Genomic DNA, 13849 nt, shown 5'->3' with positions numbered 1-13849 from the left:
CGAACCAAGACGTGAGCAGAAAGTGTTGAATATAAAAGATTAAAAACATCACTCTCCCTTCATTTAATCAGAGACAAACAGTTATTTTACATTATTATTCTAAAAGGATTTGGAGTTAATAAAGGTGGATTACTAATTAGTACATTGTATCAAAAGGGCTAAAAACAAGAGTCTCAAAACCAAAAAATGTTAGAGGGCCTATATTTATCACTACTATACAAAGTATAATAGTTGGTCATTAGTTGGTCAATATCCTTGACCTTGAATGCTAAGTGTCGAGTATGAATACTGCTCTAAGGGCCTACATATTTAGTTTGCTGCATTTCAAACTACAGTGTAAAATGCAAATACAGACAATTCAATTTTCAGACAGAGACGAGTGTCTACGTGTGGCCGACAAATATCTTTATAGAAAAGAAAAAAGCAATGGTCAAGGGCCCATTTCTAAACGTCTATAGTTGGGGGGTGTCCACACAGTTTCACCCTTTGCAGTATATATACATTGTTGGAGAAAATTCAATAATTTCTCAATTACTATTATTATTATTATTTTTAATTAATGTGTTTTAGTGCCCACGTGCTGCGCGGACGTTACGCGCTCTATATGCACGCCCCGGCTCCTTAGGCGTTTCCTAATCATAAGGGTGCCACAATGGGTTCGAACGTTGGGGGTGATTCCAACGTTACACCCTACAACCCTTTATGTATTTAGCTTTGCATGTTGTTCATGCGGAGAGATGAACATTGCAAAAAAAGGTTTAAATTTTATTTAGATTTTATTTTATTTTGATCAATCTCTTTGTCATCGGGTGTTGAAAGAGTCTTCGTCAATCTCTTCCGCTTCGTGCTCGTAGGAGGAGGAATTCCGGTCGTATCTTGGGACGGTATTTCTGATTAATCCCGCACGTAAGGACGGGAATACGCCTTAGGGCAGTGCCTCGCACGCTTCCGGATCAATTAAGTATTTATTTGGATTTAGCGACCATCTGTAAGTTGATTTATTTATTTTCATAATAAGATTTAGTTAGATTTAAATCACAATCAAATTTTTTGTGCGATAATTGTTCTAACAATCTAAGACGTATCTCCAATTTGATTGTGATTAAATCTAACTGAGTGCTAATCCGAAAATATATTTATATTTGCATATTGTATATAATTTGTTTGATAACTTATTTGTATGATTGAAGTACAAAGTTAAATTAAATTGGGATTAGCATTTTCAAATTCTAATTGCATATAATTTACTTGCAAATTTTTATATTTTCTTATTTGCTTTGGGATGTTTTAAATTTGTTATAAAAAAAAAAAAAAGAAAAAGCTGTAGCATTGTTTTTAATACCATATGGACTCTAAAAAGGGTTTTACTGTTTTTGCTACAGTAAAAATCTTTGGGTAAAAAGACTACAGTAAATATTGTTGTGAAAAGGGATTGTTATAATATTTTTCTTTCTTGCTGTTCGGATTTATTAAAACCTAATCTTAGAGATATACATATATTATTTTGTTGCCTCCAACAAAAAAAAAAAAAAGAGTGAAAAAAAATTTCTGCTACAGTAAAATTAGTTTTATACTGTACGGTTTTTAAAAAAATTTATTGCTACAGTAAAAGAGATTTATGATAAATCCAGAGTAGGGTGCATTCAAACCCCCTCAAGTAGGACTCTCAAACTTGCAACAGCACTTCTATTTCTTGCCTTAATTATCACTTCTAACAATTGTATACATTGTTAGTAGTGTACTAGTTGTTTGATTGCATCTATAATTCACTCGATGTTATCTAATTGAAATTAATTTTTTTTAAAAAAAATTATTTGGTATTTGTTGTTAAATCAAAACCTATTTGACATGATCAATGTCACGTTTTAAATTTTGTTGTACCTCAGAATTTATGGGGGAAGCTCTTTTATCAGTTTGATAAATTTTAGTATTATAATTGCTCTAGTGATATTTTTTTTTTTTAATCCTAATATTTAGTTTGTAAATGAAATCGATAAATTCTAAAGTTAACAAATATATTAAATTGAAATAGAAATTTGTTAGATGGCTAACCTCTCATAATATTATCTCTTTGAGTTTTATCTATCTGATCATAATCTTGCAGAGTGCTTGACTAAAGGCTTAAATAGGACTATGGTCTTGATGTCATCGAAGGGGATGGGGTTTTGCCCATAATGGGCCTTCCTGCAGTAGGAACCCAACCTTTGTGATAGGAGATTCCTTGAAGAAGGTTCAATGTGGTAAAAATAAACTGTCAGATTGGCCAAAGAGCACTTTCTACACATTTATAGAGGAGCTTTAGCTCCAATCCCATCCCTATGGTGAGTAGTGCTCTGTGTAGTGGATAAGGATGAGCTGATAGCTCTTAATGGGATCCAAGGCGATAATTTTTGCAAAATGTGACTCTACATACATTTCTGGAGGAAACCACTTATATAAGAGTATTCGTATGTGACCGCGGCTATGTGAATGGGCTGTCCATAGAAACTCTTATAAAAAATCAAGGTACTGTGCATGGCCATTAACGCACAGATCGCGACGCACAGACCCGTGATGGAGAATTCTGTACTGTGTGTGTGGTAGTTGAAGTCAGGGTCAAAGGAACGTGGTTCAAGATCTGGTTCACTCCGATTCTTTTTTATGGAAACTGTCTACACTAAGTGAAGTTAAATCTCTTAAAGACATCTTATCTACTGCATAGTATAAATACCCGGTAATTTATTCATTTATTTATTTTGTTTTTTAAGTTTTATTTTTATTTCAAAATTTTGAATTTTGTGATGAATTGTTGGAAAATTTTCAATAATTTCTCAATTACTAATATTATTATTATTATTAATTAATGTGTTTTAGTGCCCACGTGCGCGGACGTTACGCGCACCATATGCACGCCCCGGCTCCTTATGCGTTTCCTAATCATAAGGGTGCCATAATGGGTTCGAACGTTGGGGGTGATTCCAACGTTACACCCTACAACCCTTTATGTATTTAGCTTTTGCATGTTGTTCATGCGGAGAGATGAACATTGCACAGAAAGGTTTAAATTTTATTTAGATTCTATTTTATTTTGATCAATCTCTTTGTCATCGGGTGTTGAAAGAGTTTTCGTCAACCTTTTCCGCGTTCGTGCTCGTAGAAGGAGAAATTCCGGTCGTACTTTGGGGCGGTGTTTCCGGTTAATCCCGCACGTAAGGACGGGAATACGCCTTAGGGCAGTGTCTCGCACACTTCCGGATTAATTAAGTATTTATTTAGATTTAGCGACCATCTATAAGTTGATTTATTTATTTTCATAATAAGATTTAGTTAGATTTAAATCCCAATCAAATTTTTTGTGCTGTAATTGTTCTAACATACATGGCAATTACATGAGGACCACACAATCTTTGCCCATTTATATGGAGGTTTTTGCAGCAGCTTGAGTCAGTTTACTGAGTCAGTTTTACTGATGCACTGATCACCCCATTCATACATAGTATGCAACTGCTCTTCTAGTCTTTTGCTAGGAGGCGTGAAGCCCAAGCATGCCCCATTTCCATGCTGCTGTTTCTTAATCTGTAGGCATCATATATGAGAGTGAAGTTTCTGTACTTTGCTAGCTTTCACAAGAATATATAAAGATCTCTGTGTTGGCTTGAAAAAACAAGCATCTTAATTACCTTGTGTCTCGGGAGGTCAGGTTGGGCCGAGTCACGTACGTTCGAAATGGCGGGAGGTCGGATTAGGTCGAATCATGTTCAAAGAAGCGTGAGGTTGATTGAGCCGAGTACAATCGAGATCCGGGGGGGGGTGTACTTATACACTTTAAGTGAATTAGTTGGGTATTTCTAATAGCTCGAGCTTTTGAAGATTAATGGTTAGCGTTAACAATCCGACACTTTGTACTCATATAACTTCTACCATTTTATAATGTTAAGGGAAGATTTAAAGTGTTTTTATATATTTGAGCATTTCAAAGCATGAAAGCAGATATTTAATTAGACACTGCAATTGTGACAACCCAGTAGATTCATGTTGGATTAAAAAAAGATTGTATATGAGTATATAAAGAATATTCTAGTACTAATGACTAGTTGGCTAAGATATATATGAGTTTCAAGGCATTTTGAGATCATTTAGTCCTCCAAAATTGTGGTCAAATTTCGTGATTTTATTTATTGAAAAGTTTGACCATAAATATCTTCCTATTCGTAAGGAATTAATGTGAAATAATTAAAACATCCATTTATCTACCAACAACTTAAGCTTTCAGAGAACAACGTTTATATATTTTATATTCAACATTCTCCCTCACGTCTGGATTTGAAACTTTTTAATAAACTCGAGACATAGGATTAATTAAATAGGAAAAAAATTAAATAACGCTAGAAGTCTGGCGGAACTCGAATTCGATCAGAACCTTCTGCTTTGAAACCATGTGAAATAATATAAAACGACCATTGTTTCTTTATTTGTAGACATTATATATAAGAGTAGAATTACTGTACTTAAGCTTCGACAAGAATGAAGATCTTCGTACTCATACTCCTACTACCATGTTATAGTATTAATGGAAGATTTAAAGCACTTTTTCAGAGCATGAAAACGGATATTTGACACTGTACGTAATTGTGATAAGCCAATAGTTCTATATCGGATGAGAAAAAGATTGTGGATGAGTATATCAGGATTCTGGTACTAATGACTAGTCTGGTACTAATGACTAGTTGGCTTAAGTCTGATATGAGGTTCAAGGCATATCTTGAGATCATTTAGTCCTCCAAAATTGTGGTCAAATTTTGTGTTTTTATTTATTAAAAAGTTTGACCATAAATATATATCTTCCTATTCGTAAGGCGCTGATGTGAAATTATATTAAACAATTATTTATCTATAATAACTTAAGCTATCAAAGAACTGTGTTTATATATTTTATAAGAATAATTGCCTATATACCTCTCAAAACTTCAAAAATATTTTATTTATCCCTACTTTTTCTTTCTTTCTAATATACCCCTCATATGTTCCTCCGTTATTCCAAAATACTCCTATAGTTACCACCCGATAAGTTAACTTGGGTTAGACGTGAGTTAAATATCTATCGCAGTTAAAAAAATTTAAAATGTCAATTTTGCTCTTAACTTAATGGCAAATAAGAAATGTTGGTGATGGTAGAGGGTATATTTGAAAAAACCAAAAGTAAAATACTTTTTGTGCCCATAACTTGAGAATAAATAAGAAAAATCGGTGATGGTGGAAGGGTATATTTGAAAGGGCAAAATAGTAATTTTATACCGATAACAAAGTTCAATAATAGATTTTAACTCTAAGGGTATAATTGAAATAGGTTGGAATGTAAAAATAATATTTTCAATAGTAGCTCTCTAAGATGGATATATAAATCAGAAAGTCGAAAACTTTTTAGAGGTATATAAGCAATTGACCCTATTTTATAACACTCAACCGTATCACCACGCGCCACTTTACTAGCTCTCTACGGAGTTTGGCTTCGATGGAGGATGCACAAACAAAAATACCTTTTTTTCAAAGAAAAAAAAATTAAATGGTTATTAATTGACAACATGAATGGCAATTGAGAGATTTCAATCATAATACAAAATAAAATAAGTGACCAAAGGGCCCTAAAATTGAGCCCTCAATATATAATTTATTAGTGCGCCCTGACGTCCTCTCAATCGATGGATGCAGCCACATTTTAAGCAAAAAAAACCTAATGATTAGTAGATAATATATCTAAAAAACAATTTGTGTTTCAAAAAGGATGCAAGTGAAAGATAAAACTGAGTTCGGAAGCTCTTAATATTATATTAAATTCATTTGATACTTTAATATCATAAGATACAACACAGGTTCGAGTCTCCGCGAATGCGTAAATTTAGAACTTAAGCTCTTAATTATAGGTTAAATAGATTGATAAAGACTCTAAACTATCCATTTCAGACGGTAGAATCCATCGCTACGTGAGCGTCGGATCTCACCTCTCGAGATGCCCTAGTTAATAAGAACTGACATTAATGTTTTATTTGGAATTGAAGGGAGATTGCGTTATGTGCGGTAAGAAAGTACGTTGGAAAAATATATAATATTGTGTTTCGTATATCGTGATGAGTCGGTTACAATATATTTTCCGCGGTTCCACCGGAGAACATAGAAGCATATCCCTATATATTTTTTTCTCAACTCCATTTTATTTAATAGCATTAGATAGATCTCAATACCAAACTAAGTCTTAGCAGGTTGGAACTTTTTAGGACCCATTACTTGGAAAAATAAAAAATCTAATACATATTAAAAAAATTACAAGAAAAAAGTAAAATAGTTTTCTTTGATAAATTTTCAGTTTATGAACTTAATGTCAAATTATTTTTCAAAATTATAATTTTAAAATTAAAATAGTTCTTCAGATAATCCCATCAAGAGTTTAGACAGTGGGCTTTTTAGTATTACAAATAAAATCCAAGATAATATAAATAAGAATTTCAAAAATATTAAATTTAAGATTCGAAAATCAATTTGACATTAAGTGCAGAAACGAAAAAAAAATAATAATCTAAAAAACTATTTTAAATTGTTATTATTTTTTCGGTCTTTTATTTTAAATGTTTATTAGATTTTCCACCTATGTCACCAAGGATCCTAGAGTCTCAAATTCACAATTTGATGTCCCATCGCCGAGCAATTTTTGTCCGAATAGACAATATAAAGCCTACAACCACTCTTCGTGACAAAAAATAAAATATGCTAAATTTCAGAAAATCTCTCTATCAAAATTCGATTTTTCATATTTTTTCTTTATCATTTAAAAACCTACACTTTGTCCCCCTAAAAAATAAAAGATATTTACTTTGGATCCCGCCGTTAGTGTTCCGTCTATATTCTATTATTATATATTTTTTTATATCAAAAATTTCTTTCAGCAGATAAAGGAGGGTTGGGGATGAAAGAAAGGAGAGAACATTTTGGTCATTTTATTAATACTATTAACACCGTACCCTTTGTGAATATGTTTTATTTTTTATGAAGGTAAGTGTAGGTTATTAAATGACAGAGATGGAAAATGAAAAATCAAATTTTGATAGAAGAATTTTCTGTAATTTAGCCGATAAAATATTAATGTAATCAAGTAAAAACTCAAATTACATTGGGAAGATCCTGCACTTAACGCTCTCTCTTTTTTTTTTTACTGTTCAACTTGATCAAATGTAACAACTAATTGAACAAGAAAGTTCTAACAACTAATTTTTGGCCTTGCTTGGTATTGCTAACTTTATTTTTCATAAATATAATAAATTCTATGCGATAGGGTGTTAGATGTGTCTCAAAATTTGATTATCGAGTTCAATTTTGTGCATCTGATTCACCGACAGCTTTGCAGTGTGGCAAATTTTGGAGAACAATTTGTAAAGGAAAAATATGGTGTCAGCCGATCGGATCCGATATTGAAGAACCGTCAAGTAACTTCTTTTTTCTTTTTACCCTTGAGGCGATACAACGTATTACTTTTCACAATATTGTACTCTCTTTTTCATATAGTGAAGTTCTCTCTGCATTCGTCCATAAATTTTTGTCCTACAAAAAATTTTTCACGTAAATCTCTGTATTATGTTATTTTTTCTTACTGTTTTGTGGTTTGTCTATTTTGCAATCTCCATTTTTTATTTCTGTTTGTACACACATTGTAACATAGGGTGTACTAGCGGATCCCAAATCCCTCAATTTATACCAGGTTCATGTAGCAACAAAAGATAAAACTTACATAATGACACTTTTTCTGATTCTTTGTATTTTTCAAAATAGACACAGCATCATAAGGACAAAAATTAGTCCCCACAAAAATTTTTTTTTATGGGGACTAACAGAAGAAGAATGAGTATGCTATTAAAGCAAAAGGTATATTTGCTGTCGCATTGTGCAGTCTAATTGTATAACTTTTTACATATAAACTTTTAATATAGCATATATTGCATCTTTCAGATTCGATTTTAGTGAATGTAACACATCAATAGATCAAGTGCTAGCAACTAATTTATTATAGTTGAGAAAGAAAAAATAGATTGGCAGAAGAGAAATATTCTGTACAGCGGATACAAAACTAATTTTTATGCACTATATTTCTAAAACCTCATTATAAAAATTTAAATTTTGTAATTCTTTGCATACAGCCTTTCTATATGGTTTAGATGGCATATATTAAATTAAATTTTAATTTTATAATATTGGCTACGTAAAAATAAGTTGTACAACAAAAGATATAATTTCTTAGTTCCGTAAATCATTACAAGATTGACATATATAAATATTTTTTTTTTTGTTTTTAAATATTATATTACAGTTTAATCTTTTTTTGTTCTATGTCGATTCAGAAGTAATTTTTAAAAATGGTTATTTTAACTTGATTCAAAAAATTTTTAATAAAAATTTATTTTGTAAATATTAATATACATTATATAAAAACTAGGAAAAAAAAGATAAAATTAAAATCTGTGCATCACACGGGATAGTTGCAAGTTATTTAAGTAGTTATTAAATAATAAATTGATAGAGAGTGTGCGTTTTTTTTTTTTTTTTTTTTTTTTTTTGTTTGGTGGTGGTGGGATCGGCGGTGTGAGTGGGAGGGCTGAGAGAGAGAGAGAGAGAGAGACAAGAGAGAGAGAGAGAGAGAGGGAGAGAGGGGGTGCGGGTGGGGACAGAGAATGAGAGAGAGGCTTCAGGAGATGGGAGATGGGAGGGAAAAATTATTAACTCTTTTTTTTTTCCTAGATTAAAAATCTTTTTTAAAAAAAAAAAAAAAAAAACCAAGGTCGACATAGCTTGCATCACATCAGGGTATAAATATATTTTAACCATATAAAGCATAAATACTAAAATAATTTTTTTAAAAAAAAAACACAACGATATTATAGTCCTAACGCAATTAGATTGTACTACACAACGCATAAATACTAAATTAGACTCCAAATTTTATTATTTTTTTAAAAAAAATTTTGACGGCATCAAAACTGGCGCTTACCGTCATTGTTGCAAGGGCACCTCGAGTGCATACAGCGACCAGAGTTCATAGTCGACCCACTTTTCTGCTCTGCCGTTGCCGCCGCGCCGCCTCTGCCTCCGCCGCCGCCGCCGCCGCAGCCGCCGCAGCCGCGCTCCTCTCTTCATTAATAATGAATAAATAAATATATAAATAAACGTACATTAAAAAGAGGAGACAAAGGAGAGAGAGAAAGAAAAAATAAAAGATTTTATATTATTTACTTTCAGCTCGCCATGACGAGGCCATATTGTGAGAGAAGTGAGGCGGATGGAGAGCGGAGCGTAAAGAGAGGAAGAAGAGGAGGGAACGGATGGTGGCTGAGAAAGGAATTGAGTACTATTTATAAACTTTTAATAAATTTAGGGCTCAAGTTTCCTTTCTTGCACCGCGGTCACGAGTGTGACAGAATCTCGTGGACCACCTGAGGGAGAGAGAGCAGTGAACCTCTCTCTCCTCTTTGATATATATATATATATATATATATATATATATATAATTTTATAAAAAATCCTTTTCACTGCTATCTCTCCCCTTTGATATATATATATATATATATATATATATATATATATATATATATATATATATATAATATATATTATTACTATATATATATATAAAAGCTAGAATACATTTAGAAGCACCAATCTTTTGGTGCTTCTAAGTTTCTAGCCCTTGGATCCACTCCTTGATTACTAATAGCCTTTAGATCAAATACTATTCCACCTACCACCACCTACCACCATCATCTCAACCTCACATCTCTCCATCCAATGGCTAAAAACACACAAGTATCACTTGGGTGATACTTTTACAAGTATTCTAGCTCTACTCTATATATATATATATATATATATATATCGGGCAATTTCATAGATACCCCTTCCAAAGTTTAAAATATCATACATGCCCCTATAAAGTTTAAAATATCACATATGCCCCTGTAAACACCGAAAATTATCACCAGTACTCCTACCGTCAGTTGTGTTAGTTTTACTATAGTTATTAAAAGGTTAAAGATGGGTTAACTTTTAAAATGACCTATTTGCCCTCAACTATGCTTTAATAAGTAAAAAAATGTATGGAAACCCTATCTTTTTTTAATATTGGAAGCTTAAAATTTTTTTTAACCAAAGTTATTCTCAAATATAATATATTTTAGCCTATGAACAAAACTCTTTTTTTTTTTTTCTGTTGACAGAAAAATGCATGCATATTGTTATTTGATTTATTTTTTATTAAATAGGAAAAAAAATTAAACCTATCTTTTATTTCAAAATTACTATTACTGATTAGGAATATGAATTGATATAGGTACATAATTTTATCTGAACTCGATTTTATGGGGTGAGCTTAATCGATGCTGAGTACGGATAATTTCAGTTAAAATTATAAAAAAAATAAAATCACATTATATTCAAACTCAGTTATGGTTTTGATTTATATCTAAACCAAACCTGAACCGAAATCCGATGCCGAAAACAAAACTAAAATCATATAAAAACATACTATATATAAAATACAATTTTTATATATTTTTTTGTAAGGACTGAAATTTTGACAGTGTAACTAAACTCTCTGTTGACGATGTTTATGTGTGTAATTTAATTACATAAGCACTCGTCAAGTTTCAGGAGAAACTGAGCTAAAACGGAGAAGTTATGCGAATATTAGTTTTCACTTAAGTGAATAGTAACTCCGATTTTTCGGTGAAGCCACGGAGTAGAATTGGCTTTCGGCGCGTATCGGACTCCGAACATAGGACTCCAATAGCTCGTTTCGAACGGTTCAGCTATTCTAGAACTATTGACGCTGACGGATTTTGAGTTTGATGCACGAATTTCGAGAAAATCCGAAAATACATGTTTTATATGTATTTATGTGTTATTCCTTCTATTGGAAAGAAAGTTTGGATTTTGTCGTGAATCCGTGGTCGATCGTGGTGAAACAAAATCGTAGCTTTGTTGTCTCCGAGGTGCTGATCGCACTGGTGCAATCCGTTCGCAAATCTGACGGACGGATCTGCGGAGATCGCACGTTGATCGAGGAGAGGTCGGTGTTGGAAAATGGGTAATTTCGCAAAAAGTGCGATATTTTATGTGCCTTTTCGCTTGAATTTGTTTGTGAAGGTGTATTCGCGCATATTTCACGCGTTGTGAAGGGCTGGGATAGAAATTTTCTTATTAGAGGGGCTAAATTGCATATTGCCACATATATATATGTGTGTTGGAACCTAGGGCTTCGTGGAAACCCTAACCCTAGCCCTCCCTGTGCACCAACCGCCTAGGAGGCCCCCTGCCCACGCCGTGCTTGCACCCCGGCGGCCGGCAACCGCCGCCGTCGCCGGAAAAAGGCTTCCCCAAGCTCCAACCTTCCTCCCTCTCCCTCCACCTTGGCCGAGGAAGTTCCAAGCACCATCCTGAGCCGGCCAGGCCTCGGGTGAGGTGAGCCCCGACCCAGGCACCCCCGCCGGCACCGTCACCGCCGACCCCCACCGTCGCCGTGCGCCGCCGGAGCCGCCGTAGCCGCCTGCGGCCCCAGGGACACCACCCAGGCCGAAGCTGGGTGGCTCGAGTGTGTGAGCCCTGCCGCCGTTTCCCGACGGCCGCGGAGGTCTCCACCGACCGTCCGGCGACCACCGCGCCCGACCCCGGCCACCCTCGAGGGCCGCCGGCCGCCGCAGGAGACCCTGCCGCCGCCAGTGTGCTGTAGGGGCCGAACGCGGGCCGCCTTCACACCCAACATCGCCGCCGCCCACCCTCGGTCCCGCCGCCCTCAGCTGGCCTCCGGCGTGCCCCCGCGTGCCATCGCCGCCGCTCCCGTCGCCGCCGGCCGCCGCTCTCTCTTTCTGCGGCCGCCTTGACCAAGTGCGGGCCGAGCCGGGGCTAGCTCCGCCTCCGCGCGCCGCCGCCACCGCCTTCCGCCGCCGGCCGGCGTGAGCATCGGCTCCGCCTGGCCGGCCGCACCCGTCCGCCACCGGCTACCCCGCCGCCGGAGCACCCTGTCAACCGGGATGAGCTCGAGCTCTCCTCGGGTTGTGCGGCTAGGGCATCATCGTCCGCCGCCTCCGCCGCCTCCCGTCGTCGGCCGACGCGCGCCCTGGCCTCCCCGCTCTGGCCTCACCTTCCCTTGGCCGGCTAGCCCACCATCCGGCCGCCGCCGGCCGTCCCGTGCCTTACCTTGCTCCGGTGAGTTACGTAATAGCTTTCTGCACCTTGTCTTGGGGTTCCGGTCACTGTTCCGGTGAACGGAGGCCACCCCGAGTCTTCTGAAGGTGAGCACGATGATCCTGGTTCAGTGCTGATCATCGTGGCCACCTTCATTGGAGTCTGAGAGCGTCTGAATTGCGAGATAAGCGTGTTCTTCTTGCTGTGCGCGCTGTTCGCAGATTTTCGCGTCATTCCCGCGCTCTACGCTGTGGCCGATATTGCTCCGAAAGATGAGCACGGCCTCCAGTACGTCGAGACCTGTCAGCACGTGTCTCTGTAGACCTTGGAAGTCCTCGGTTTGCGTGAACGAGCCATGTTACCGCCCGATTTACATAAAATGTTGGGATTTTATGTAAATACAGGGGCTTTTGTGCAATTGTGCACCTTGTGGCTACTGTGGGCAGTGTGTATGAGTGTGTTTGACCTCTGGACTGATTGTCCATGATCCTGTAGCTTTCGCGGAAATCGAAAAGTCGATTCCGGCGCGTTTTTCGACGAAATTCGCCGAAAGAACGTGGTTTCGGTTCGGATTTCTTCCGACGTTGTTGTGTTGCCCTGTGAGTAGTCGCTAAGCCTTGTTGGCGGGTCACCATCATCACATTGTGGGTTCGGTGATGATGGGTGAGCGACGGTGGGTTCCAGTGTCGAAATAGACACTTTCGGGAACCCGAATTCGCACAATTATTCGGCGATAATTGTGTAGGGGTGTTATCTTGTGTTTACTACCAAAACATCCAAATTGGAGTGTTTTGGGGCAGCAGGTGACTCATGACACGAGTCGGTGCCTTTCGGGATAGTTAGTGGGTCCCGGCGGAGCCCCGGTGCGATTTTCGGGACTTCCGGCGAGTTACGGTAATCGGTATTGGGAAACCGATCTCCGTGGGATTGTTTGTGGGTTATGCTTTTAGTGTTTCTTAGCTGTGGGTTAGACACTAACCCAGTGGACCCCCCTTAGGTCCGGTTGACGTTCTTTTGCAGTCAGGAGACAGACGCGACAGTTGTGCAGGTGGGTACTTCGATCCGACGTCGGTACAGTGGTGCACGCTCGGTGACGTTTCCTTTACCCTTGTTGTTATTTAGCTCTTCCTGATCCGGTGAGTACTCCTCGCCTTCATCGGCTTGCGGTACCCACTAGGAGGGGAGACATGTTTACATGTTCTCACCTCCCCCACCATTTTTCAGGTATCGCGGGCGGTAAATAGTGGGACGAGACGTGAGGTACGTGTGTAGCGGTCGATAGAGCTTCCGACCCAGGTTATTTCGGTATAGTTATTACCCTTATTGTTTCAGTTGTTATAACTTAGATAGTTATATGGTTCAGTATTTTTATTACATTTGAAAATATGGATTTTCGTAAATGTAATAAACGGATTTCTGGATTTTGTAAAATAAAAGGTTTTCTACCCCTCGTGGTAGCGTTTTTAAAGAATAAAGGTTTCCGTGTAGGAAACAGTTTTCAAAAGATTTTCTGTGGATTTTGCATCTTAGTATTTCAAAACCTATTTCTGTGGTTGGAAACATTTTAACTGATAGATGTGAATTTATATTTACATATCGAATATATAAATGTGAACCTGTGATGTGAATGGTATATGAATATATAATTGTT

General features: G+C 37.0%; 1 protein-coding gene across 1 annotated transcript; it reads right to left on the bottom strand.

The window, feature by feature from the left end:
- Positions 3424-12432, bottom strand: LOC109707802 (uncharacterized PE-PGRS family protein PE_PGRS44-like). The gene is made up of 3 exons (XM_020229331.1): positions 12211-12432; positions 11289-11879; positions 3424-3555 (listed from the first exon to the last, which is right to left on the bottom strand). Exons 1-3 carry the CDS (start codon positions 12430-12432, stop codon positions 3424-3426), a joined length of 945 nt encoding a protein of 314 aa, XP_020084920.1.

Source organism: Ananas comosus, linkage group 3, assembly GCF_001540865.1.
Source record: "Ananas comosus cultivar F153 linkage group 3, ASM154086v1, whole genome shotgun sequence".
Lineage (NCBI taxonomy): Eukaryota > Viridiplantae > Streptophyta > Magnoliopsida > Poales > Bromeliaceae > Ananas > Ananas comosus.
The sequence above is the reverse complement of the archived record's forward strand: the minus strand, read 5'-3'. Positions and strand labels throughout refer to the sequence as shown.

What these genes read in the sequence shown, in the direction of transcription:
- LOC109707802 (XM_020229331.1), bottom strand. Translation starts at nt 12,432, where the DNA reads ATGACGCGAAAATCTGCGAACAGCGCGCACAGCAAGAAGAACACGCTT. An exon ending in ACGTAACTCACCGGAGCAAG is followed by an intron (nt 11,880 to 12,210) that starts GTAAGGCACGGG and finishes AGGCGGCCGCAG; the next exon opens with AAAGAGAGAGCGGCGGCCGG. An exon ending in GGTGCACAGGGAGGGCTAGG is followed by an intron (nt 3,556 to 11,288) that starts GTTAGGGTTTCC and finishes TGATGCCTACAG; the next exon opens with ATTAAGAAACAGCAGCATGG.